Source organism: Chlorocebus sabaeus, chromosome 11 (genome assembly GCF_047675955.1).
Source record: "Chlorocebus sabaeus isolate Y175 chromosome 11, mChlSab1.0.hap1, whole genome shotgun sequence".
Lineage (NCBI taxonomy): Eukaryota > Metazoa > Chordata > Mammalia > Primates > Cercopithecidae > Chlorocebus > Chlorocebus sabaeus.
This window is the reverse complement of record NC_132914.1, coordinates 73,675,474-73,702,880: the sequence shown is the minus strand read 5'-3', so window position 1 is coordinate 73,702,880 and position 27,407 is coordinate 73,675,474. Positions and strand designations below refer to the sequence as shown.

Genomic DNA, 27,407 nt, shown 5'->3' with positions numbered 1-27,407 from the left:
TGACATTTGGGCACCATGTAGTTGCAGAGACATGAGGAACAGTTGCTAACTGCATTCTTGTGTGTGGTAGATTGATGAGTCATGGGGGTTGACGTTTCCATGTTATTATTAGCAGTCTTGCCCATGGCTTGATGCTGTGCAGTGTGATATACTAATCAGTGATTTGTTAGAAATGGAATAGAAATCTAGAAGGCATGAAGGTATTTTTTTGCAGCTCTTGTGTCTTAATTTAGATCTCAGTCATGATTTAATCTAGAATGTAGGCTCACATATCTCTATGTAAGAATGCAAAGAATTGGCCAAAATGAAATTTCAAGTAAGATGAGCTTTTATTTCAGATTGACAATTGAAATGTGTGAAACAGGTCATAAGATGAAGCATCAGACACTGAAATGTTTATGTATATGTCGGCTCATATAGCCAGTTCTCGTATCACCTGGCATGATTGTGATGTGATGATATGGTTTCGGTTGTGCTGTTTTATAACCTTTTCAGGCAACTGTGGCTGGTTAGGCCAGATTTAGAGGAAAATGTTAATGAAGTTAAAGCTCAATGTTATGGCTTTAATTCTTTTAGTGGGCAGTAAACTTTTTCTGGTTTCTGAACCAGAGTCCACCAGCAGTCTCACCAGATGCAGGCCATTAGTTACAAGTGAAAATCATATTGGTTAATTTTGAGCTTCTCTTGTATGTGAAGATAAAGGAGGTTGGATGAATCATGGCAAGAGACTACCAGTGCCAGAAGAAATATAATTCATGTTTCATTACCAAAAACTGATGGTGAATCTGTAACAATGTTATTTTATGCAGGACAGAACTATTTAAGGAAAAGAATGAGGGGATTCTTAGTGATGGAATTTGGGCTTATCAGATGGCCAGAGACTTTGTGCTAGGTATTAGGGTTGTAATTACTAAGACTCTTTTTTTTTTTCCTTTTCTTGTCTTTGTTCATTCAGTATTTGTTGAGTGTCCACTATGGTGCCAGGCTCTGTTCTAGTTTTAAGGGATATAGCAGTGAACAAAATGGACAAAATTCCCACTCTAGTGGAGCTAACATTTGAGTAGAGAAAGAAAAAAATATATAAATATGAACTGTGTTATGAGATGATTGCTGTGATGAAAAATAAAGCAGGGTAAGAAGGAGAGAGAGTAACAAAATAGGGGATGAGTGCTATTTCCTGGGAATATTATGCAAGTATTCTGATGAAGTATCTTTTGAGCAGAATCCTAAAGGAAGTTTTCTAGGCAGAAATAAGAACTAAGTGTAAAGCTTGCATATCTGTTGGGCAGACAGTAGTGGTTAGTCTGTAAGCAGTTGGGGTTGTGGGAAAGGGTGAGTGAAGGGTCTTTCCTCCTCCTCAGGAAGGTAGAGGTACAGGGTCAGTGTTCCTTGGAACATATGGAGCTCTGTGGGCCTTCCCCTGCAATCCGACCTGATAATAGAAGGAAGCAGTGACAAGACAGATGGAATATCTATTTGTTATGCCTGCAGTGGGAGGTCAGGAAATCCATTATCGAGGATGTCATGCTTTATATAAGAAGAATGAATTCACCAGGAGAATCATTGGAATGGCCTTGAGGGGCTGCAGCTCAGGAGAGGGTAAGGTAGGAAACTGATTTGGGGAGTTAGTGGTGAACTGAGCTCTTTAAAAAATCAAGTCAATGGAATCACATGAGGAAATCATGTTGAATGGAAATGAGAGATTCTAGGATGTAGGGGAACCAGAGAGAGGGAGGAGAAAGAGAAAATAGGTTGGAAACTAAGAAGGGGCAGAGTTTTCAGAAAAGGAGTGGTCAGCAGTGGCAAATGCTAGAGGAGTGGTCAGTGTTAGGTTGAGCTAGGGAACGGTAAGGCTGTGCTAGACCTGAGTTGTCTGATAGTGTAGCCACTTCCCACATGTTACTAATTTAAAGTTAACCTAATTAAATTAAAAATTGTTCCTTAGTTTTACTAGCCACATTTCAAGATTTCAATAGCTACATGTAGGTAGTAGTTACCCTGTTGGACATTACAGATATGCACTATTTCCATCGTTGTAGAAAGTTCTATTGTGACAGCACTGTACTAGACCATTATAATGGTGGAGAAAAGTTAAATAACAATTGAATTGTTTATTTATTTATATAACAAGAGAGAGAATACTGTGAGATAATTATGAATTATCAAAGAATTCACATTAGAAAGTCAGAGTTGGAGAATGATAACTTCATCTTGAACGTAGGTAGCAGAATTGGCAGTTTGAGCTCTCAAAGTGAAGGGTTTGTTGAGTGTCTGCTATGGTGCCAAGCTCTGTTCTAGTTTTAAGAGATGTAGCAGTGAACAAAATAGACAAAATTCCCACTCCAGTGGAGCTAACATTTGAGTGGAGAAAGACAGAAAATACATATAAAAATTTCAAGCTATTGAGTAGGGAAGCAGAAAGAAAGTAGGGAGAAAATTACAGATCACTTTAAACAATTAGTTTTACTAGGCAGAATTTTAGCTAAGTGGAGTTTGAGTTAAGTGGAGATGTGAGACTGTCTCGTAGAAAATCATTATTTCTGTGGGATGGATAGTTGGGCCAAATTGTAAAATGTTTTAACTATCCGTGTTGGGGGCTTATTTTTAAAAGAACAGGGTGCCTCCAGACTTTCTTTAGTGGAGGAGAAATGAGGCCAGAGTGACTGCCTAGAAAATTAAGTTGGTAAATTAATCACTTTTTTCTAGGTCCTTTCTTAGTCTTTCTCATTTGTTTTAATAATAAGTAATTCTGCCTTATGTCTATATACTGATTTTCAAAACAAATTTATATAGAATGCTCATGTAAACTATTAAGCCTCATAACAATTCTAGAAATGTGTAAGGTTTAATAATTAGTGCATTTACAAAGGAGAAAAAGAAACCTCACAGAAAGAAGTTAAGTGGCATGCTAATGATGGGATAGCTTGAAGAATGAGTAATGTTGGGTAGACTGGAGATCACTTATGTTAGTGTTGAATAAACCGTAATACATACTGTCTTCTATGTGTGGTGATCTTGGCAGTAGGGACTATGTTTTTATCATGTTTTTTAATTCTGGTATGTAGCATAGTAAATGAATGAGTGGGCTGAGACTGCAGGCAGGGACATCTACTGAAAGGGAGATGCAGAAATTGACACATAAGGTGATGTGGGTCTGACATAGGGGGCACTAATGGGAAGTGAAAAAAAAGACTGAATGTGAAATAGGCACCATAGAGGCAAAAAAATCAGAATTTAATAATTTAATCCGATATTGGGGGAAATGTCTCAGATGAATCAAGGGTTTATGCCTGAGTGTTTGAAAGAAAAATGGGCAAATCAGCATGGAAGCTGGTTTCTGAGAGAAAGCTGACTACTATCCCTGATACAAAGATGTAAAGCCCTTCCTTTGTTAACATAATTTTAGAACTAGAAGGATATGCAATAATGTACATTATATGTCCAAACATATACATAGAAATGTTTTGAAGTTTTGGAGATATGCTAGGTATGAAGAAGAAACTAGGAAGTTATCTGAATATAGATAATAAATGAGCCTTCAGCATCAATGGAACCTGCAGGAAAAGAGCCGGTAGAGGAAGAACAACAAATAGTTGAGATTGAGCACTGGTAATGGCCATTCATTTATTGACTGGGAGGACTAAGTGTGGAGGCAGGAAAATAGAAGAGAAGCCAGAGCAGACGAGTATTCTTAGAAACCAAAAGAGGCTTACATGAGAAGACTGGTAGACTTAAATACATAAAGGAAGGATATAAAGTGTGAAAAAGTACCAGGCCAATGCCAGAGAAGACTCCACAGGTTGGCAAATTAACTGGAATTTCCTGATGACTCAGGATGAAAAAAAGATTTTTTTTTTTTTTTTTTTTTTTTTTTTTGAGACAGGGTTTTTTGTTCTTGTCCAGGCTGGAGTGCAATGGCACAATCTTGGCTTGCTGCAACCTCCATCCCCCCAGGTTCAAGCGATTCTCCTGCCTCAGCCTCCCAAGTAGCTGGGATTACAGGCGCCCACCACCACGCCTGGCTAATTTTTTGTATTTTTAGTAGAGATGGCATTTCACCATGTTGGCCAGGCTGGTCTCGAACTCCTGGCCTCAAATGATCTGCCTGCCTCAGCCTCCCAAAGTGCTGGGATTACAGGCATTAGCCACCACGCCCAGCCTAGAAGAAGATTTTTTTAAAAAGATTCAATTTTCAGTGTAGAAGTAATTTTGAAAAATAGCTATTTACTTAAAAGATTGTTGCACCACTTAATTCATTTGATAAATTCTGGGTGCTCTCTAGATTCAGATTTAAGTATATGAGATTAAATCACTCCTGAGAAAATTTGTTTTCTTTTTAGATATTGCCATATTCCGAAGTTGCTGAAGTTCAAGAGACAGTGAGTAATATGTGGTGCTGTGTGCGACATGTTAACATTTTTTCATCTTTTTAGGATTTCAAGTTGGATTCTTAAAATATACTTCCCACTATACTTAATCACAGATAATTATGTCATAATAAGAAATAAGCTAGTGTAGATTGAAAAATATCAGTTAAACACTGTTTATATTTTTTCCAAAATGTAAGTAAGTTTTTTTGACTGTAAAAATAATGCATACTAGTGTATCATATTTAAACAATACAGAAAAATGAAGTAAAATCCTACCTCCTAAAGTTAACTACTATTGATATTTTGGTGGCATCTTTCCCAAGTTTGTATGTGTATAAGAAAATTTGTAAAGGTAGGGTCATATCATACAAGCTTCTTTATAACCTACTTTTAAAAGCCAATATATAATGCATGTTTTTTAGTAGGTGAAGAATAAACTTCTTTTGTGTGTCGGGGGGGACAGAGTCTTGCTCTTTCGCCCAGGAGTGCAGTGGTGTGATCTTGGCTTACTGCTACCTTCACCCAGGTTCAAGCAATTTTCCTGCCTCAGACTCCAGAGTATCTGGGATTACAGGCGCGTACCACCACGCATGGCTAGTTTTTGTATTTTTAATAGAGGCAGGGTTTCACCATGTTGGCCAGACTGGTCTCAAACTCTTGACCTCAAGTGATCCTCATGTCTTGGCCTCCCAAAGTGCTGGGATTACAGGTGAGAGCCACTGCACCTAGCTGGAAAAAGAAACTTTAATGACTTCATGCTATTTCATTGTGTGAAGGTATTTTATTACCCTGTTTAAAACAGGTTACTTCTTTAGATTACTGTAAATGGTGTTGTGGTGAATATCCATGGACACATTTTTTTTTTTTTTGAGATGGAGTCTCGCTCTGTTGCCCAGGCTGGAGTGCAGTGGCACAATCTCGGTTCACTGCAAGCTCCACCTCCCAGGTTCACGCCATTCTCCTGCCTCATCCTCCCAAGTAGCTGGGACTACAGGTGCCCGCCACCATACCCAGCTAATTTTTTGTATTTCTAGTAGAGACAGGGTTTCACCGTGTTAGCCAGGAAAGTCTCGATCTCCTGACCTCATGATCTGCCTGCCTCAGCCTCCCAAAGTCCTGGGATTACAGGCGTGAGCCACCGCGCCCAGCCGGACACATCTTTTTGAACATTTTGTATGATCCCCTTATTAATATTCCTAGAAGGGGAATTGCTGGATCAAAAGTGCGATTAGGTTATTTTAAAATATCTGCTTGGTAGGCCAGATCATATTCTTTATCCAACAGTGAAAAGCTGTAGTTCCGAGACAAATACTCCTTTAAAATCTCTCCCATGAAACTCAGGGGTAAAATGTGCACAAGTGTGTTTCGCAGATGATTACAGAAATATTAAAAATTCAGCTAAGTGTAGAGTGATGACTCCTGTTAAAAGAACAGACAGTTCTCAGCTGCACTATATAGCTCTCTCTGAAGTTTCTTATTCTAAGGGCTTATGATAATGCTAAATAGAGCACTCTTCAGATGTTTTGTGTACTCTTTCTGAATTGTAGTTTCTCAGAGCCAGCTGCAGCAGAATTGCTACTGTAACAACTTGATCAACTTTATTGGGTGAAGAGGTGCCACCAGCTACATCAGTGCTTGATGAGCTCTTTGTCATGAGTCAGATGAGTTAAATCAAGCCATGATGTATATTAAGAGGAAAGTGCTGTGCCAAAGGGAATGGAATCAAAGCTATAGATTGCGTGGGATTACTTCTTTAGTAGTGTGGCCTTCCATCGTGGTTTGAGACTGAGAAGTTTCCCAGGCCCTAAAGGTTGTGTGTTTACTGCTAATTATGGATGAGGTGGCAAATATTTAGACATACAATAAAATACAATCACATTTTTTTGCATAGTGCACTATTTCTGAGATTTATAGACTAAAATTAGTAAACATTTGGGTAATGGCTATAAATATTTCATGCTTTTAAATACTTTGGTAATATGTCTGAAACTTTTATTATCGATAGAGTTACCAATATATCTTATCGATACAACAAAATTAGTGAGATAACTGGACATTGTCTGTGGGATAATGGTAAACATAAGTTACTGAAATAGAGTCAATTAGAGAAACTGTTTCTTTTTAGAGACAGGGTCTCACTGTGTTGCTCAGGCTGGAGTGCAGTGGCTATTCACAGGTGCGATCATGGATCATGCATCATGGTACACTGCAGCCTTGAACTCCTGGGCTCAAGCAATCCTTCTGCCTCAGTCTCCCATGTAGTTGGGGCTACAAGGCGCCCATGATGACCTTTTTCTGAATAAGCTGGGAAGCTGTTCTTAGATTCTCTGAGATTCTAGCTTTATTTAGGTTCTTTAACAAAAACCAAGAAGAACGCCTAGCATTTTACTTTTTAAATATTGTACAACGTAATTGTGTAGAGTGATTCCACAACAGTAATTTCACATTGTTTTTATTCGTGTGTTATACAACATGGTACTGTACAAATTTGACCCAGGTCCTTGAAGTGGTAAGAATAAGAAATTAGTATGGGGCAGTTTAGCCATGTGCCGAAGACTTCAGTGATGTATATGTTACTTTGTAAATTTGATATGTAATCCTCAGTTACTTATATCCTGTTTCCCATTGGCATCACTTACAAGCAACTCTGGAAGGATGATTTCGCTTAACTCCTAGTTTAGTGCTTTTGTATCCATATCCTTTTGAGGAAGGTTTCTGAAGCCATGTTTATTTTTCATTGTGTTTCAGCTTTGCATTTGCAGTGTTTGAGTGTGATTCTTAGTTGTGTTGTTCATTATAATATATGTTTTTCTAGGGCCTGTTCTTTTATCCTATGGCATTTTCCAATCTCTTATGATTAAGCCATTCAGGTCATATATCATAACTCTCATATTTATCATAATTTATATTTTTCTTACCAGCCTGAACCTTTCCCTGTACAGATTTGTATATCCAACTGCTTACTTGACATTTCCACATGGATGAATGTCTGGCATACATTTCAAACTTAGTTTGACCCAAAGTGAGCTCCTTATATTTCTCCCTGTAAACTAGCTGCTCTCACTATCTTTTCTGTCTCAGATAATGGCAGTCCCATCCTTCCAGGTGCTCAAACCCCAACACTTGACATTACTTTGTTCCTGCCTTTTTTCTTTTATCTCACATTTGGTCTATTTAGAAATCTTGTTTCCTCTATTTTCAGAATATATTTGGAGCTCAGCTACTTTTCATCACCTTCACTGCTAACACTTTGGTCCATGATTCACCCTCTCTCCTAGATTATAGCAGTAACCTCCGAAGTGGTTATACCTTTGTCTCTCTAGTCCGTTATCAACATAGCAATCAGAGTGATTCTGTTAAAATATAATCAGACCGTGTCAATTATCTTCTCAAAACCATCCAGTGGTTCCCTATCTTATTCAAAATAAAACTGACTACACTGGGTGCAGTGGCTCATGCCTGTAATCCCGGCACTTTGGGAGGCTGAGGTGGGTGGATCACAAGGTCAGGAGTTCGAGACTGGCCTGGCCAATATGGTAAAACCCCATCTCTACTAAAAATACAAAAATTAACCAGGTGTGGTGGCACGTGCCTGTAGACCCAGCTACTGGGAGGCTGAGGCAGAAGAATCACTTGAACCTGGGAGGCGGAGGTTGCAGTGAGCCGAGATCACACCACTGCACTCCAGCCTGGGCAGCAGAGCGAGACTCTGCCTCAAAAAACAAAAAAAGAAAGACTGACTGGGGGTGGAGGGTGGAGTAGGAGATCTGCTTCGAAGTTCACCTAGTGGTGTTGGCCGACCTCACTAACACCATAGTTCTTTCACCTAGTGGGCCTCTCTACAAGACTGACATATGAAGTGACAGTGGTTCCCCAGGGTAATCTTTCTACAAGAGACTGAGAAACTGCATGCAAGATGGAAGTCACAGTCTCTTTATAATCTAATCCCAGAAGAGACATCCCATCACTTTGGCTGTATTCTGTTCATTAGAAGTGATTTAGGGCCTGGTGTGGTGGCTCACATCGGTAATTCCGTCACTTTGGGAGGTGGAGGCGGAGGCTGGAGGATTGCTTGAGCCAAGGAGAGTATAACTCTGTCAACTTTAGTTTGTATGTAAAACAAAAGAATGAGATTAAATGGGAAACTGCACAAACATGAATAGAGCAAATGCCTTCAAGGCATTAGAAGATCATTTCAGGTATTGTAAAAAGCCATCACTTAGGGAAGGAATAGGTCCAAGATTCTATTCAAGGAGGTCACAAAAGCCTAAAGCAAACAACTGCTAACTTGTTTTGTCACAGTCAATTAAGATCCTCAAGCCTCTTTAAGACCAACAAATAATGTAATTATCGGGAATTTTTTGTTTCTGTTATTGCATTTGTTTTGATATGTTACTGTATTTGGTATTTAAAGTGAAGGAGAGCTGAGAACTCTGTTGCTACCAGAACCAAAGCACTTGTCCATAGGCAACATTTAGAGTAATTTATGTTAAAATAGTTACTAAACAGAAGGTCAGCAGCCTTTTTCCTGTTTCTTTTAGTTGACTGCAAGTTCTTCATTCAAGGGTTGGATCTTCTGACTTCCCAAAGACCAGTAGCTCGAAATATTATGCTTGATTTTTAGTGGGCCCTAAGAAAATTTTGTCTGACTTAATAAAACTTGTTTCTAATTAATGTTTCTATGTTTTTTTTTGATATTTGAGAAAAAATTTGTTCTACTTTGTTGATGCGTCTGTAGATGCTCTTCACACAATGCTTGGCATGTAACAAGTACTCAATAAATGTTCCTTACTCTTTTGTAGAAGAAACATACTAAACCTCCTTGTAGTGTTACGTGCTTTCATGGCATGCAGAACTAATCTTTAATAGTGCATGGGTGTTATATAGTTTTAAACCACCTTAAATTTAAGGAATGCATAACTTGGCTGTCTCTTAAATTTCTGTGTAATTTTTACCTTTACTAACTCATATCTTGAATTATAATTGAAAGTAATTTTTGACTTAATTTTCAAAACCAAATACTTAGGCGATCCATTTTTCTCTTACCACCTTCATTTTCTAAAAACAAAACAAATATTTGATACTGCTTAATCCAAGATCTTTTTCTGTGTGTGTAAAAGGAATTTTCTTGTAAATTATTACGGTTATTACTATTGATGTGCATGTGCTTTCTACTTATAAACTAATGCTATTTTCCTTGTCCTTTTGTTTCACTGCTGTTTCCATCCTGATGCATTTTGCTTCTTCCTGATTTGGACTGTATTTGTTTGCTGCTCAATTACCCTGCCTTAAAAGCTTCTTGGTGATAGCAAAGATGTCCTTGGGCCATCAAGTAAGTAGCTAAAGCTTGAACGGCGTGTTTGGGGACATGATAATATTTTGATGTGTAATTATTATGAAAGGCAAATGGTGTTTCAATTTTGAATTATTAAGTCTTCTACTTTTCTTTCCAGGAATTGAAATACAAAGTAAAGAATATAAATGGTCATTTAGTACCCAGTGCCCCATCTATTCTCATTGTCCATCTGAGATTCATAGGTAGTGTTTGTATATTTATATCTTGATTATCTAAAGATGCATTGTTTACTTAATTATCTAACTCATAATTTGGGACCTCTTCTTCATGGTATTTCTTTCTACAGTTATCACAAGGCATAGTTATAGCGCAAGGATTTCGCCGCCATAGGAATGGGAGAAACACATTTGTCAGAATTTTTACTTAATAATTTGATTATGAAAACTGTTTTATACTTTGGGTATTTAATAAGTGAAACGTGTTTTACCTTAGGGATTTAGAAGATGTATCCTTGAAAATTATATCCAATTCACGTCAACAGATTTTACTGAGAGTTTTTTGGGGCAGGGAGCAGCAGACACTGCCAACTTTTGGATGTACATAATGAATGTACATGATTCCTGCCCCTAAAAATTTTTATAGTTAGCTAGGGAGTAAGAGGGGCAATTTTTATATTAAAAATCATATAATTGCTGAGGTGAAAGGAACTTCAGAAATTATCTAATAAAGCGTTAATTTTATAGAGGAGAGCCTGAAGCTAAGACAGCACAAATATCCAAGAATTTAGAATTGGTTACTAGTCCAGTGTGTCTTTCTTCTACTGTTATTCAAAGATAGAAGGAAACTGTTAGTTTGTTGCATTCAAGTATAACAAAATAGTTAAAATTTTACTGCATCATAAATTAGATGAAGATTTTAACTTTATTGATGAATAATATAGGAAATTATATTGATTTAGGAAGTTTTATTATTGATTCCTGAACAATTAATTTGATTATTGCAAGTCAGTTTACTGTTCTGGGACTTATATTTCATTGACCTAGGAAAGGAACTGAATGAGATAATGGTAAAGGTTTCTTCTAACTATGAACTTTTTAAGTCTAGATCAGTTGCTGTTTATCAGTTGCTGTAACTCTAACTGGTTATAGTAGGTATGTAATTTTTTTTTTTTCTAAAAAGAGAGGATTTAAAGTAATATGCTAAATTCCTTTTTTTTTTTTTAATTCTTATTTTTTAGAGACAGGGGACTCACTCTGTCACCCAGGCTGGAGTACAATAACTCACTGCAACCTTGAACTTCTGGGCTCAAGAGATCTTCCTGCCGCCTGAGTAGCTAGGACTCCAGGCTTGTGCCACCACACCCAATTAATTTTTAAAATTTTTTGTAAAGATGTGGTCTCACTATGTTGCCCAGGCTGGTCTTGAACTCTTGGTCTCAAGTGATCCTGTGGCCTTGGCCTCCCAAAGTGTTGGGATTACAGGTGTGAGCCACCGTGTCTAGCCCTTTTTTCATTCTTAAATGCAGTAACTCAAAATATTTTATAAATATTATTTATTATACAATTATCATTAGGAGGTAGAAATCTTAAAAGTAGGAAAAAGAACACAAACCTCAAAATGTTGTTTTTGATTTTCTTGAGACAGGGTTTTACTCTGACACCCAGGCTGGAGTTCAGTGGCACAATCACAGCTTGCTGCAGCCACAACTTCTCCCAGACACAAGCGATCTTCCCATCTCAGCCTCCTTAGTAGCTGGGACTACAAGCATGTGCCCAGCTAATTTTTTTTTTATTATTATTTTTTGTAGACACAGGGTTTTCCTATATTGCTGAGGCTGATCTTAAACTCCTGGACTCAAGCAATCCTCCTGCCTTGGCTTCCCAAAATGCTGACATTGCAGGCGTGAGCAACTGCACCAAGCTTCAAAATATTTTTATGTTTTGTTGTTCAGCCTTGTGATACTTACTTGGCATATAATTTCTTCAGTTTCTTTAATTACCTCATATATTTAGACATGGACTCAGGTGAACCGAATGGCACTGCTGAGCTTTATAAATAGCATAGCATTTTAAATATTAACTGAAATATTTTATCTTAAGAACTGGGTTTTTACAAATGGAGATTTTTTTACTTGGAACAGAAGAAATTTACTTAAGGTTATATATTTCAAGCATATATAAATAAAAATATGCATCATGATATTGGAGATGACTTTATAATGTACTCTGCCAAGTATTAAAAGGCCGGGTCTGTATAATCATTTGTTAGAGACCATATATCTTTTAAAGTGAAGTACAGTTGACCCTTGAACAAGACAACTTTAAACTGCACAGAGTCCACTTCTGTGTGTGTTTTTAAAAATAAATATATTGGAAACATTTTCTGAGATTTGTGACAATTTAAAACTCACAGATGAACTGTACCTTAGAAACATAGAAAAAATAAAGGAAAGGTTAGGTATATCATGAATGCATAAAATATATGTAGGTACTGGTTTATTTTCTCACTACTTTAAAATATACACAAATCTATTACAAAAGTAAAAATTTATCAAAACTTTTCACACACACTGTACATGTTGCCATTCCCAGTTGAGAAAAATGTAAACAAACATAAAGATACAGTATTAAATTGTAACTACATAACATTAACTGGTACCTACTGTACTACTGTAATAATTTTCTAGCCACTTCCTGTTATTACAATGAGCTCAGGTGTTGGGAATACATACTTACATGCTGTGTGATTTATGCTAAACTTAAATGCTAATCATCTCTGCATGAAGTTCTTTGCTCCAGTAAATTGCATATTGCTTTAAAAAGTCATTTCTCACCATTCTTGCCTATTTTCATCATATTTCGTGCAATATTGTAAACCTCGAGTAACACCGTGGGACCCATATGAAGTAACACTGTTGACGCTTCAGTTGCTCCAAGAAGCAGACGAAGGTCATGACATTACAAGAAAGAGTTTAATTGCTTAATATTTAGCTGTAGATTGAGGTCTGCAGCTGTGGTTGCTGCTATTTCAAACTGATGATTCATCTTGTAAACAGATGGCATAAACTTGTATCAGTAAATACAGTATAGTACTATAATTGTATTTTCTCTTATGATTTTCTTAATATTTTCTTTAGCTTATGTACATGCTATATTACATAATACAATATTTAATACATACAACATATACAATATGTGTTGACTCTTCGTATTATGTATAAGGCTTCTAGTCAACAGTAAACAGTAGGCTATTAGTACTTAAGTTTTTGGAGGGCCAAAAGTTAAATGCACTTTTTTTTTTTGACACAGAGTCTTACTCTGTCACCTAGTGCAGGAACGCAACCTTGGCTTACTGCAGCCTCTGTCTCCTGGGTTCAGTAGCTGAGGTTACAGGCATGCACCACCATGCACAGCTAATTTTGTATTTTTAGTAGAGATGGGATTTCACCATGTTGGCCAGGCTAGTCTCAAACTCCTGACCTCAAATGATCTGCCTGCCTCCCAAAGTGCTGGGATTACAGGTGTGAGCCACCACTCCCAGTCCCTAAATATACATTTTTGACTGCTTAAACGTCAACTGTAATTTCATGGTACTTGATTAGGATCTGTACTATTGAATGAAAAAACTACATGATCTATACTGACATTTAAATTATTGGAGTATTTGAGAAAAGGTATACTTTAGAAGAAAAGGAGATACAGGATTTACATACAGATTATTATTTACGACTTTAAAAAATTACTTCATCTTATTTTAGCTTCCACTTAGATTAAAGGCAGACTTTGAAACTTGTAAAATTTCTCAAATTTTATATTGATGAGTTGAATTCAGAAGGTAAAAATGTTAGTTTTTGATTCATGTTCTCCTTAGATGCAGCAGATATGTTAATTAACTATTTCAGTATGATTTCTACTAAAGATGAGTAATGTTACGAGTAGCAAAGCAGGTTGCTTTACTTCCACTTGAAGTAGAAACAGCAGAGGGCACTGTAATGTTATCTTTGGTAGGTGAGACAGTAAAACTGCACTGGAATCACACAGTGATTCATTTGCCAGATATCTATTCAGTCATTTAGAGAGTATTTAGTGAGTATCAGTTATATGCCAAGGGATACAGAAAAAAAAGTCACTATCCCTCTTAAACTTATATTTGAATAATCTACTATTATGTAACTGATGTAGGAAATCATAATGATTTTTATATTCCCCAGCTTCTTTTGTCTGTATAGTTGTTAATGCTTGTGAATGGGGTGAGGAAACAAATAGAAACATGGGCTTTCTGGTTTTTTTGGTAAAAAGGTGCACTCTGTATATTGCTGTTTCTGCATACTCTCTTACTTCACGGTTGTCAAAATCATATAGTAATACTTCCATCGAAAATGGATTAGAAAGGGTGAATAGAGCTAACTTCACAGTTCAGGCTGTTTTAAAGTTATTCAAGACATAGACACCTATGTTTTACTGACCGAATACTAAAACCTACGTTAATTCTTCTTGTGGTTCTTATGAAGTATTTTAAATTAACGTTAAATGTTCTGTCTGATATGACACAAAAGAATATGTGTCATATGTAAATGAGAGCATAATTGTACAATGAGCACTTATTGACCTATCACTCAGCTTAAGAACTAGAATCTTCCACGTACCTTCCGTCTTTCCATCTGCTGCTTTTTTATCCCTGAGCCTGCCCCAAGAGGGCATGACTAGGTTGTATTTTTTTCTTTTTATTATTCTTTGCTTTTTAAAAAGTTGGTTTTATTGTTGTTTTTACTCACGTATGTATCACTAGATTTTGCTTGTTTTTTAATTTTAAAAGAATGGTGTCATGGTTTATATAATTTTCCAGGACTTGCTGTTTGTAGTTCCTTTTTTTTTTTTTTAAGTTTTTAAAGAGACAGGGTCTTGCTTTGTTGCCCACCCTAGGGTTCTTTGGTGTTATCACAGCTTACTGCAGCTTCGAACACCTGGGTTCAAGTGATGCTCCCACCTCAGCCTCCCTAGTAGCTGGGACTACAGATGCCTGCCATGCTAGGATTACAGCATGAGTTACCATGCCCAGCTAACATTTTTTATTTTTATTTCTTTTAGAGATAGATCTTGTTATGTTGCCTAGACTGGTCTTGAACTCCTGGCCTCAAGCAATCCTCCCATCTCAGCCTCCTAAGTAGCTGGGATTATAGATGCAAGCCACTGTGCCTGGCTGTAATTAACATTTTACTTTTAATATTCAATCATGTTGTTTGTTACAGAACTAGATCATTCCTGTTTAGTGCTATACACTATTTCATTATATGCATATGCCACAATTTATTAAAATTCATTTTTTTCAATTGATGAATGTGTTGTTTTGGTTTTTACTGCTATAAACAGTGTTGCTATGAACATTCTTATTCTTGCCTCTTGGTACACACCAGTGAGAGTTTTTCTAGATACCAAGAGTGGAATTGTCAGACCCACAGGGTATTCGGTTTTATATAACAAGCTCACATTGCTTTCGAAAGTGCTTGTATCAACTTATACTCCACTAATAGTGCTTAAGATATCTCGATGATCCCATCCTCATCAGTATTTGGTATTATCAGAGATTAATCGTTGTTAATTTTACTGAGTATAAAATATTTATTATTTTGATTTGTATTTGCCTCGTTACTAAAAAAGGATGAACATCTTTTCATACATTTATTGCCCGTTTGCAGTTTTCTTCTGCGAATCACTGTTCAAGTCTTTGCCCTATTTTGCTATTATGATGATGTCTTTTTCTATTGATTTATAGAAGTTTTTCTTTTTTTGAAGAGCATTCTAGATACCAACCTTTTGTTAATTATGGGTGTTGCAAATATCTTGTTTTGTGCCTTTTCAGTTTATGATATCTTTAAATAAATTTGTACTTTTAATATTGAACTTATTGATTTTTTTATTTTTGGGTTAGTGCTTTTTTGTGTCTTTTTAAAGGAATCTCTGTCCCAAGTTTATGAAGATACTCTCTTATTCTAAAGGTTTTCCAATTTTGCTTTTTACATTGTGTCTTTAGTCTTCATAGAAGTATTCTTTGCGTGTGGTAAGAAGTAGAGTTCTATCTACTTTTCCAATATTGATGACCAGTTGAAACCTCCTATGGTGAACTGAGTAATTTATTTTCCCGATTTCTGTTGTATATCTCAACTCCATGTATGTATGTGTCTGTTTCTGAAAGCTATCTGCTATGTTCTTTAGGTCAGTTTATCTCTCTGCATCAGTACCATACATTTAAAATTATTTTTTAATAATTATTTTTAGGAATCAAATGAATCTTGGATTTAGTAACTGAAAGAGACACCATATATTTTATGATGTTTTCTAAAAATATAAAGTTGGTTTATTGATTCATTCAATAGAATTTTATTGAACATCTTTAGTATGGTAGGAAGCAACACCTTCAATATGGCAGGAAGTTTACCAGGACTTGAGAATTTATGGGAAAATAAGGCAGACAAAACTTCCTTCTCTCATGGAATTTAATGTCTACTGGAGGAAGACAAGCAATAAATAAACTATATTATTTCAGATAATGATAGGAGCTACAATGAAAATCATGTAAGGTAAAGGGATAGAGTATAACTGTGAAGTGGTGGGTACTAACTCTAAAAAAAAAAATGCTTAATTGTGCTATGTTAAAATTAAGAACGTACTAAAAAGCACCATGAAGAAACCAAAGGGCTTTTCTGAAGAGATGACATTTGAGCCCAGACAACAAATGAGAGGAGCCAATAATGTGATGATCTGGGGTAGGAATATCCCAGGTAGAAAGAACAAGAGGTATAAAGCCCTGTGACTGGGCAAAAGATGGCCTTTCTTGAGGAAATACCAAGAAGACTATTATGGCAGGAGCTTATGATTTTAAAAGATTGCTCGGTAAGAGAAAGAGAAAAATAAAAACACATCTAAGGTTTTGGCCTGAGAAAGTGTGGGAGGGAGTAGTGATGGCACAAACTGAGATTGGGGAGAGGCAGGTTTGGAGGATGAGTAGAATCAAAAATTACATTCTAGATAAATCTGAGATGCCTATAAATAAGAGGTGATTATAAGGCAGGCAATTGGGTATGTAAGTTTGAGTTTAGTGGGAGATATGAAGTTGGGAGTCATCAGTCTATTTTTTTAAATTGACTTAGAAAAATAATTTTTTATATTTTGGATGAAAAGTGCAGTGTTTTTATATTTTTACTTTGGAATCTAAGGAGCTGAAATAAAATTTTGAGAACTATCACAATAGAAAACATTTTAAACCAATTAGATTTAAAGGACGTGATGATAAAAAGGTGAATGTGAAATTCTGAAATTCTGTGTTGACAAATAAAACCTATGGTGGAGACTAAATCATCTTTTTTTTGGGGACGGAATTTTGCTCTTGTTGCCCAGGCTGGAGTGTAATGGCATGATCTCTGCTCACTGCAACCTCCGCGCCCCGGGTTCAAGCAATTCTCCTGCCTCAGCCTCCCTAGTAGCTGGGATTACAGGCGTGCCAACACGTCCCCCTAATTTTTGTATTTTTAGTAGATACTGCATTTCACCACGTTGGCCAGGATGGTTTCGAACTCCTGGCCTCTGGTGATCCACTTACCTTGGCTTGCCAAAGTGCTAGTAAATCGCCCTCTCTTAAGATGAAACTTGAGTTTTTATAGGCTGAAAGCATAGGAATATAAAATGAAAGAATGTGGAGATCTTCAGGTACTTTGGACTTGGCAGTTTACCCTGTTTTCATTGAGTGTTTTCACTTTGTTTCTGCTCTCTGAAACTGGGCCTGGCTCGCTGTTACTGAGCAATAGATAGTAGGATGGCCAAAGGGGTGAGAAGCAACTTCAAAGCACTACTTAAATTGGTTATTGGACCAGCAAGCTTTAAGAGACAGACTTTGGAACCAAATGGTTCTGAGTTAGAATCTTGCCTCTATTACTTACTGTTTAGCCTTAGGCAAGGCAATCTCTGACCCTCAAGTTTCCCCCTCTCTAAAACAGTTATCATACCGACTTTTCATGAAAATTAGAAATTAGACTAGAAATTCTAGTGAATGTCAAATATTATTTTATACTGCTAGTAATTTGTAGTTTTTCTGATTACTAATGAGGCTGAATATATATATTTATTGACCATTTGTATTTTTTTTTGGGAAATGACTCTTGCTTATTGTTTTGTTGGTAAATATAAAGAGTAAATAAATAGCACAATGGACGGCACACAGTAAACCTTAGGCCTTTCATTGTCAGTTTCATTATTATAATGTCTATAATTTGTATATTTGATTCAAACATACCTGTTAGTCAATTCTTCTTGGATCAGTAACCAACATGAAAACAAGATGACTATGAGAATTTATTAAAGTATTGAGTTGGTAAAATGAATATAACCACCAAGACCATTTCAGTTATGATCTTATTCCATGTTATTAACTATACTATTATGTAAATCTATGACTTTAGTACTAATTATTTTTCTCTTCTTTCCTTGAGCTGTTGTAGCAAACAGTGACGAATCTCAACTTCTGACACCAGGAAAGATGAGTCAGCGCCAAGGAAAAGAAGCTTATCCAACGCCAACCAAAGATTTGTATCAGCCATCTCTTAGTCCAGCAAGTCCTCATAGCCAGGGTAGGAAGTTGTGATTTTCATGTTTTGTTTTGTTTTTGTTTTTGTTTTTGGAGGGGAGAAGGGGAGAATGACATCTGGGGACTATCATATTTGTTTTCTTTTTAACTGTTTGGTTTTGTAAGGGGTTTTGTTTGTTTTGTTTAGGTCATCTATAATACTCTTGAAATGAGTACACTTTCCTTTAGACTTACGATTTTTTTAATATTCTCCAACATATTTCGTTAGTTATATCATTCATCTAATTTGGTGATTCTTACACTTTTTGGTCTCATGGTTCCTTTGTAGTCTTAAAAATTATTGAAGACTGTGAAGCACTTTTCTTTATGTGAGTTATATCTATTGATATTTATTATATTGTAAATTAAAACTAGAAATGTAAAAATTTAATCCATTTAAAGGAATAAACCCATTACATGTTAATATAAGTAACATTTTTATTAAGAATTACAATGTTTTCTCTCCCTTTACTCCCCAAAAAGTTGATTGAGAAGGTTGGTATTTGTTTATCCCAGGATTTCTCAACCTTGGAACTATTTTCAGGATTTATCAACTGTGGCACTATATTGGCCTGGACAGTTCTTTGTTGTGGAGGGCTGTCCTGTGCATTATATGATGTTTAGCAGTATCCCTGGCCTCTACCCAGTAGATGTCAATAGCAGTTTCCCCAGTTGTGACAACCAGAAATGTTTCCAGATGTTGCCAAGTGTCCCTTGAAGGACAAAATCATCCATGATTAAGAACTGCTTTTTGGCAGTTTTTGCAAATCACTTTAATGTCTAGCTTAAAAGACACCTGCATTTTTGTATCTGCTTCTGCAGTCTGTTGTGATGTGATGATCCGATTGAAGTATATGAATAAAATCTGGCCTCACGCATATATATGTGTGTATATATGTATATATATTGAGAGAGAAAGAGAGAGAGAGAGCTGGAAAAGGAGGATTACATTGTTAGGTTTTATACGTAATTATAGATATTCTTTGATAATATGTCAAAACTTGACTAGTAGTAATTTTCTTAATGTTAATTGCAATCTGGAAACTGAAGCGCTATCAGTACACTTTTCATACTCTGTTAAAATTCACTCTTGAATTTTGAATGGCTCTTTATTCTTGCATGATTTTGTAACATCATGCATTAGTCATTTGGAAAATATTTGCTCACTGAATTATGCAGATCTTCCAAGTGTTTACACATTAAAAAATATAGTACAGAGAAGGGCTTTATGTACACTTCTCATTCTGTTGCACAGAATATTAAAGTCTTGTGTACTAAAGGCTCAAGAACAATAATTTTTACTTCTTCATCAAGGACAGCTGTAAGTGAAACTGTCATTCTTCTGTGAGTGCATGAATGAAGAATTCAGTGCCTACTACTCCAGTTTGGTGCCTCTGCCTTGATTTGTGCTAAGTTGCCAGCAGTTTTACCCAACATTGCTTTTGTGCCATCAATGAAAATGGCAACATAATGAAAAAGTAATATGAAACTAGTTTTCACCTTGCAGACCCTCTGGAAGGGTCTTTGGGTACTCTCAGAAGTTTGGGGATCACACTTTCTAATTCATAATTGATAAGTTTTGTATAATGGATTCTGCTCCTCAGCTGAAGTTTATTTAATCAAATGTACAGAAATCTCCTGTAGTACTACTCATAGCTGTGGTGGAAGGACTTCTGCTTTTAAAACTGAGAAGTAAAATTTGGTGTTTTGAAAGTTAATGTATACTTAGGTTATTTTAAAAAATTAAATTTGGAGTTCTATCATACTGTGTAATTAGTCAGGTTTGATGTAACTTTATGAATTATCTTTTGAAATTTGGCTTTAGTAACTTTTTAAATGAGTACTACCTTGTAAATAGTAAGTTACATGATCATTTTCTACTTTATTTCTTTTTTCCTTTTTTTTTTTTTTTTGAGACAGAGTCTCACTCTGTCACCAGGCTAGAGTGCAGTGGCGCGATCTCAGCTCACTGCAACCTCCGTCTCCTGGGTTCAAGCGATTCTCCTGACTAGCTGGGATTACAGGTGCACGCCATCATGCCCAGCTAATTTTTGTATTTTTTTGTAGAGATGGAGTTTCACCATGTTGGCCAGGATGGTCTTCATTTCTTGACCTTGTGATCCGCCCACCTCGGCCTCCCAAAGTGATGAGATTACAGGCGTGAGCCTCCACACCCGGCCTCTACTTTATTTCAGTAGAAAATTTTTTCTAGCCATGTATTAGATGGAAACACTTTCATACAGCATTGAAGGAACTATAAAAATTTTATGTAACAAGATGATAATAACTATAACATATATTACTTAGTTGTCAGTGATATTTTTGAAAAGTTAGCATTTTTGTTGCCAAAATGCTTTTTGGAAGACTTGAAAAACGATATGTGGTACACAGTCTGGTATAAATAAGCTTCATTAAGATAAAATTCTGAAACAATGCAACCGACCTGGTTTTTTTGCACTATGTGCCAGAATTTTGACTGTAATAGATATGGTTTCTCTGATTCATGTATCTGTGCACTAGAATATTTACAGGAATTATTTAACTTAGGAGTTAATGAACCAACAAAAGGGTTAGTTACTAATCATTAAAACTACACTTGTTTATATTTATTATGAATGTTTTCAGGCAAACAGGGAAGTTAAAAAAAGAGTACAGCGAACACTAATATGCCCATTGTGTAGATGTAAGCAGTTATTAACCTTTTGTTTTATTTGTTTCATTTATTTGGAGTATAGCATGAATATTTAGAGTAAATTACAGACCTCATTATTTACTGCAGAATACTTAAATGTGTCTAAAAAATGAGCACATTTTCTTATATAACCATAAAACCTTTATTACGTCTAACAAAATTGATGATAATTACTTAACCTAACACCTAGTCTATATTTAAATTTCACCTAGTTTTCCCCAAATCTTTCTGCAGTGGGCTTGCTGAAACCAAATAAAGTCCGTACATGTTATTTGGTTATGTCATTACATCCTTAATCCTAAAGAGTCTCCTTGTTTACTTTTGTTTTCTTTTGTGTCTTTGACGGGTTTAAGAAACTTGGCTGACCGGGCGCAGTGGCTCATGCCTGTAATCCCAGCACTTTGGGAGACCGAGGTGGGTGGATTACCTGAGGTCAGGAGTTCGAGACCAGCCTGGCCAACATGGTGAAACCCTATCTCTGCTAAAAATACGAAAAATTAGCTGCTCGTGGTGGCAGGCACCTGTAATCCTAGGTACTCAAGAGGCTGAGGCAGGAGAATCACTTGAACCCGGGAGACAGGTTTCAGTGAGCTGAGATCACGCCATTTGTACCCAGCCTGGGCAATAAGAGAGAAACTCCATCTAAAAAAAAAGGGATCATGGCCAATGTCCTATAGAGTGTTTGACTTTTTTAGATGTGTTTGATTGCTTCTTTGCAGTATTACTTAATTTCTTTATCTTCTATAATGTCTGTAAAGTTGAAGTTAAATGCAAAGGCTCGATTGTATCTAGCCAGAGCATTTTTGGCAGGAATACTTTGTAGGGAGTGTGTAGTACTTCAGGCTGCATCACGTAAGAATTCACTTAATATCTGATTGTCCTGCTGCTGCTAGTGATACAAGATTGGTAGATTTAGATGAGGATAGCCTGATTCTCTTCGTTGAAAGTTGCATCTTTTCCTTCCTTATGACTTGAAAGTGAAGATAAAGATGATATGTTTGGCACCTCGCAAAAGTCCTGTCCCCCATCAACTTTTTACTGAAAGATGTTTAAATCCTTTGATTATCATTAACTGAATCAGTTACAATATTAGGTGCTGAAAAATGGTGATTTTATAATTCTGTCATTCTTTTTATACATGTTAATGAAATTTTTCTTCATATACAAGATCATCACTTAGGGTTACTTGGTAAATGTGAAATATAGTTAGTTCCTACAGAAAAGGTAGGCTGTGTGGGTGTTTGTTTACTGCAAAGTATTACTTTTTTGATTGAAGGCATGATATGAAGTCTAATTCCAGTGGTGACAATTTCTTTTTGCCTTTTAAGTTTTTTTAAATCATGAGGAACTCATGGATTTTAATATATTCATTATGTTTCAATCATTGGTAAAATGAAGATAATAGTATTTAGCACATAGGATTTTATTAGGGTTTAAAATGAATTAATATGTATATAAAGCCTAGCACCTGGTATATCATAACCACTCATGATAGCTGATATAATAATAATAACAATTATTATCATTACTGTCATCAGGATTTTAAATAAAAAATTCCATTTGGGTTGAAGGCTGACATTTCAGGCTTTGCTGTACTTCAGTATCTTTTAGAGGCTCATTTAGAACTTCTTTTCGTATGGATGGCCCATGTTTAACCCTCTAATTTTTGCATTTAAAGCAGCCACAGTGTTAGTCATATCTTTATTTGAACTTTAACGTTCCTAGGTAAGTTTATGAATACATTAATATTTTTAGAGTAAATTACATAATAGCTGTACTTCTTTGTTAAAGTCAACCCATTGGCTTTTTGTAAAGCAAAATACTTCCTCTGATTTTTCCACTGAAATTCCATATCACAGTTTTCATGTGCAGGGGGTTTGTTTGAAATAAGATTATCTGTTAGCTTTTGGTCATGGTGAAGATTATCTGCTGGAGGAGATAAACCAATGTCCAGAAAACCTCTGATGTATCTATCATATCTCAAGTACTCATGACCAGCATTTTAGCTTCTGAATGGAAAGAATTAGAGTTCCAAAAGCTTATTGATAATATAGTGAATAACATTTAAAGGTCCTCATGTCTCTGAGGGCTTTTATATGCAATTCTTACGAGGACTTTATGGTGTATAAATAATTATTCCCCCCATTTTACAAATGAGGAAACTGAGCAGTTGGTAAAGTTTACAAGTCTACATAGTATGTAATAGAGCTAAAATTTCAACTTAGATAAAACTCAGACTTCTTAAGTTCCAAGCAATTTTGTCATATTTTTGGAGGTTCAGGTTTTTCAAACTTTGACTCTTGAGTATTGTGATAGAATGCCATTATGTATACAGTGCTTTGGAGATACATTTTTTTGCGGGGGGGTAGTACCTAGGAGTGCAATTGCTGAATCGTATGGCGAGTGTTTGTTTTACTTTCTAAGAAATGGCCAAGCTGTTTTCCGAAGTAGTTGTACCATTCTTACATGCCTCTTAGGCAGTGTGTGAGCAGTCCAGTGGCTCTACATCCTTGATCTTTTTTATTTTTCTCATTCCAGTAGGTGTTTAGTGGTATACTGTGGTTTCAGTTTACATTTCCCTCATTACTGATGATGTTGAGCATCTCATATACTCATTGGCCATCTTTTACATGTTCTTTTTGCGAAGTTTCATTTCATGTTTGCCCATTTGAAAATTATCTTGTTTGTATTATTACGTTTTAAAGATTCTTTAATACATTTTGATATCATTTTGATAGCCATGTGTATTGAGAGTACTTTCTTCCAGTCTGGGCATGCTTTCTTATTTTCTTAATGCTTTCTTTCAAAGAGCAGAATTTCATTGATACCCAATTTATCAGTTTTTTCTATGATTCAAACTTTTTTCCTATTAAAGCAAGTTTTGCTTACTCTAAAGTTGCAAAGGATACTTTCTGTGTTTTCTTTTAGAAGTTATAGAGTGTCAAGGCTCCGATTTATCTCTTTATTTTTATTCTTACTTTTACCATTGTGGTTAGATCTCTGTCATTTTATGCCTGCATTACTGAGTAGTTCCACAGCCTCCTAACTGCTATTAGAACCTTGCCCTCCAGCATTCCAGTTCATCTTTCTTAACAAAACAACCAAACAAAAAATTAATTTTTACATATTTTGGTGAGATTATGATGGGTTCAGGGTTCTTTTAAGTGTATATGGCCAGAGAACACATGGATCCTATGAAGTAGATCTCTGAGGGAAATAATATGAATAAAAGAAAAATATAAAATTTTAAATGAAAGTACCACTTTTCATTATTAAAGCTTTTAACTGTAAAAAACTAGTGAGATGGCTACATTTATGTCACTCTCATTCTCAAAAGGCGGTGGTTTACTGTTGCTTAGAGCAGTAGCACCTAAGTCTGGCTGTATCTGAGTCACCTGGAAGCTTTGCTTAGATGTAGATTTCACTCCACTCTTTCAGAATCTCTAAGGGTGAGGCTCAGTAACATAATGTGTTTATAAAGCTCTCCAAGTGTGTCTGATGTAGCAACATTTGGACCAGCAAGTGGAAACCAGCAATTGAGAGCATAAATTTAGGCTTCCATAATCTTTAGTAGTCAAGGTTCTTAGTATGTCTGATTTTACTGTACTCTTCCAATTTCATCTTGTGTTTCTCATCATCATGGACCCAGCTAGATAGCTTTCTTCACTGTTTCCCAGTGAGACTGTACTTTTATTTGTGCTGGTCTTCTATTGTGGAATATGCTTCTTTCCACTTGCTTATCCAAATACTTCTCATTCTTGAAGGTGTAGTTTAAATCTGTTCTCTTTTATAAGGCTTTCTTAGGTGATACTGTTATCTCAGTTTTCAAAATTCTTGTATCACTGCTTTGGGGATTTCACAACGTGCTGCTTTATATTGTTATTATAATAGGTATGTTTGATTTCTTCAAGCAGTGTTGTAAAGAGAGTTAAATGCCTTAAATTACATGCATAATAAATGAATGATTGCTTACCATCAATTTAAGAATTTCATCTATTCTCATTCATGTTTCTGGCTGAATCTCTATCATGTATGTTGACTCATACCAACTTAATGTAGCTTATCATTCTTTAAAAGCAGTTTTGAAGTTTTTTGCACTCTGGTTTTGTTCTATCGTTTTAGTATTTTTTTTAAGAGCTGGGGAGACTGACTCTCCTTACCCCACACACATCAAAATACATTTTTATTTGTTATATGTTTAGATTATGGTGAATTGGTTATTCAAAAAATTGTGTATTTTCTAGATTGTTTTCCTTATTCAAAGGCTTAGTATCAGTTTACTTTAAAATAATTTTACCTTAAGTATAATTATAGTCTCTTAAAGAAGATGATATTTGTTTTGATTTATTTGAGCCAAACATATTTCAGTTGTTTATTAAGAAAGACAGATATGTAAGGGCCCGGTGCAGTGTCTCATCCCTATAATAGCAGAACTTTGAGAGGCCGAGGTGGGTGGATCTCCTGAGGTCAGGTATTTGAGACCAGCCTGGCCAACATGGTGAAACCATCTCTACTAAAAATATTAAAATTAGCCAGGCGTGGTGGTGCATGCCTGTAGTCCCAGCTACTCAGGAGGCTGAGGCAGGAGGATCACTTGAACTTGGGAGGCAGAGGTTGCAGTGAGCCAAGATAGCGCCACTGCACTCCAGCCTTGGTGACAGAGCGAGACTCTGTCTCAAAAAAATAAAAAAGACAGAAATGTAGATTAATTAGGCTCGCTTTCTCCCTTTCCTCCTCTGCATTTAAGGACAATGCCAAAGGAGCCTGGAGACTAAATTATATCTCATCTCATGGGCAAATAGGCAGTTTCTTCTGTGTCATGTTTGAGATTCTTATCAAAGCTTCATGAAATACTGTAACTTACCTTGTAACTACTCTTTCGTTCTTGGTTGTAAAAAGCTATTTTGTATGTTTTTATTTTTAAAAAAACATCTTTCAGTTATAGTGCTTTGTGAGAGAATATATAGTATTGCTTTACTAAAACTTAAATGAGTCAATTTTAAACTAATTTTTAAGTCTTTAAAATTTTAAAACTTATAAAACAAAAACTTTAACCTGCTTAATCAGTTTTATCAAAATTAACAGACTCTGCTTGGTTTAGCTAGGCTTGAATTAAAATATCTATTTTTAGTTTTGTGTCTCTTATCTCTTAGTACATTCTCTTAAACCCGCAGAGTCCCTTCACTTTAAATGCTCTAGCAGCACTAAAAATATAAGTCAATATCCACTACTTCATAGAAAACATCAAAGGAGATTTTCTTTCATACAATTTGCTAATGTGAAGATACTGTGCCAGATTCCCCAGGGTGACAGCATTAGATATTACTGGTTAGACACTCAGCGTGCCTTCATTTAAGTGGTTCACAGATAAGAAAGACCTAGACATCACTTTCCTCCATGAATCAAAGCAGTTCCTCCTGTCTTGTTCAGATATTTCTAGTATCAGTTCTGAACATACATGGGACTGTACTATACACATATAACAAATGTGTTCTTGAATATACTATATTTTGGAAAATTGTTTTACCTGAAAGAGGGCTTGTAGTTAGACCCACCCCTCCATTATCTTTAATTTCCCCCTCAAATGCTGTGCTTTGGTTTGTAGACAGAGGTTGTTGCTTTAGAGGTAGTATAATTACAGATTATGCTAACTTTCATCTGAGTTTTAAAATCCTAATGCATTAAATATCTGTAATTTAGATTTCAAGTTATTTTTAAAAATAGGCTGTTTTCTGTTTTGAAGTTCCTTGTCTTTGGGTAGTTGCTTCATAGAACTATGAAAATACCTATTGAATAATGAAAGAGAATATAATATTTGGCAAATTCAGACTATAAAAATAAAATCTTTTTAAAAATCTCTTATAAAATGTTATGGTACCTTTGTTCAACTGTTCCTATATTCCTACAGGAGAAACTGAAATACTTCGAAAGCATTTATTGAAAAGTAAGAATGAATAATTCAGCTTTAAGTATCTTTACAAAGATGAGGGGCAACTGTCTTATTCTTGCCGGGCCTTATTAATTGCTTCTTTAACAAAGCGGAAAGGTGAACATTAAGAACACCACAGAATTTTTTTTTATAATTTTTAATTTTTGTGGGTACATAGTAGGTATAAATGTTTATGGGGTACATTAGATGTTTTTATACAGGCCTGCAATGCCTAATAATCACATCATGGAAAATATGCATTTCCTCGAGCATTTATCCTTTGTGTTACAGACAATCAATTATACTCTTTTAGTTACTTTAAAATGTATAATTAAATTATAATTGAATATAGTCACCCTGTTGTGCTATCAAATACTAGGCTGCATTCATTCATGCTATTTTTTTGTACCTATTAAGTGTCCTTAGCTCCCGTCACCCTACCCTCTCACTACTCTTCCCAACCTCCAGTAACCATCCTTCTACTCTGTATCTCCATGGGTTCAA

At 35.7% G+C, this 27,407-nt stretch overlaps 1 protein-coding gene across 8 annotated transcripts in view; it reads left to right on the top strand.

Annotated features, from left to right (window-relative positions):
• The window catches only part of OSBPL8 (oxysterol binding protein like 8), a 216,489-nt gene that overhangs the window by 94,879 nt on the left and 94,203 nt on the right, over positions 1–27,407 (top strand). Inside the window, exons 3-5 of one of the 8 annotated variants that reach the window (XM_037996779.2) lie at positions 4,341–4,379; positions 9,666–9,702; positions 18,158–18,286. In XM_037996779.2, coding sequence (XP_037852707.1) covers positions 4,341–4,379; positions 9,666–9,702; positions 18,158–18,286 — 205 coding nt within the window. Of the gene's footprint in view, positions 1–4,340; positions 4,380–9,665; positions 9,703–18,148; positions 18,287–27,407 lie in introns of those variants that run through there. The other 7 variants (XM_008004084.3, XM_037996780.2, XM_008004079.3 and 4 more) reach the window with 7 other exon arrangements.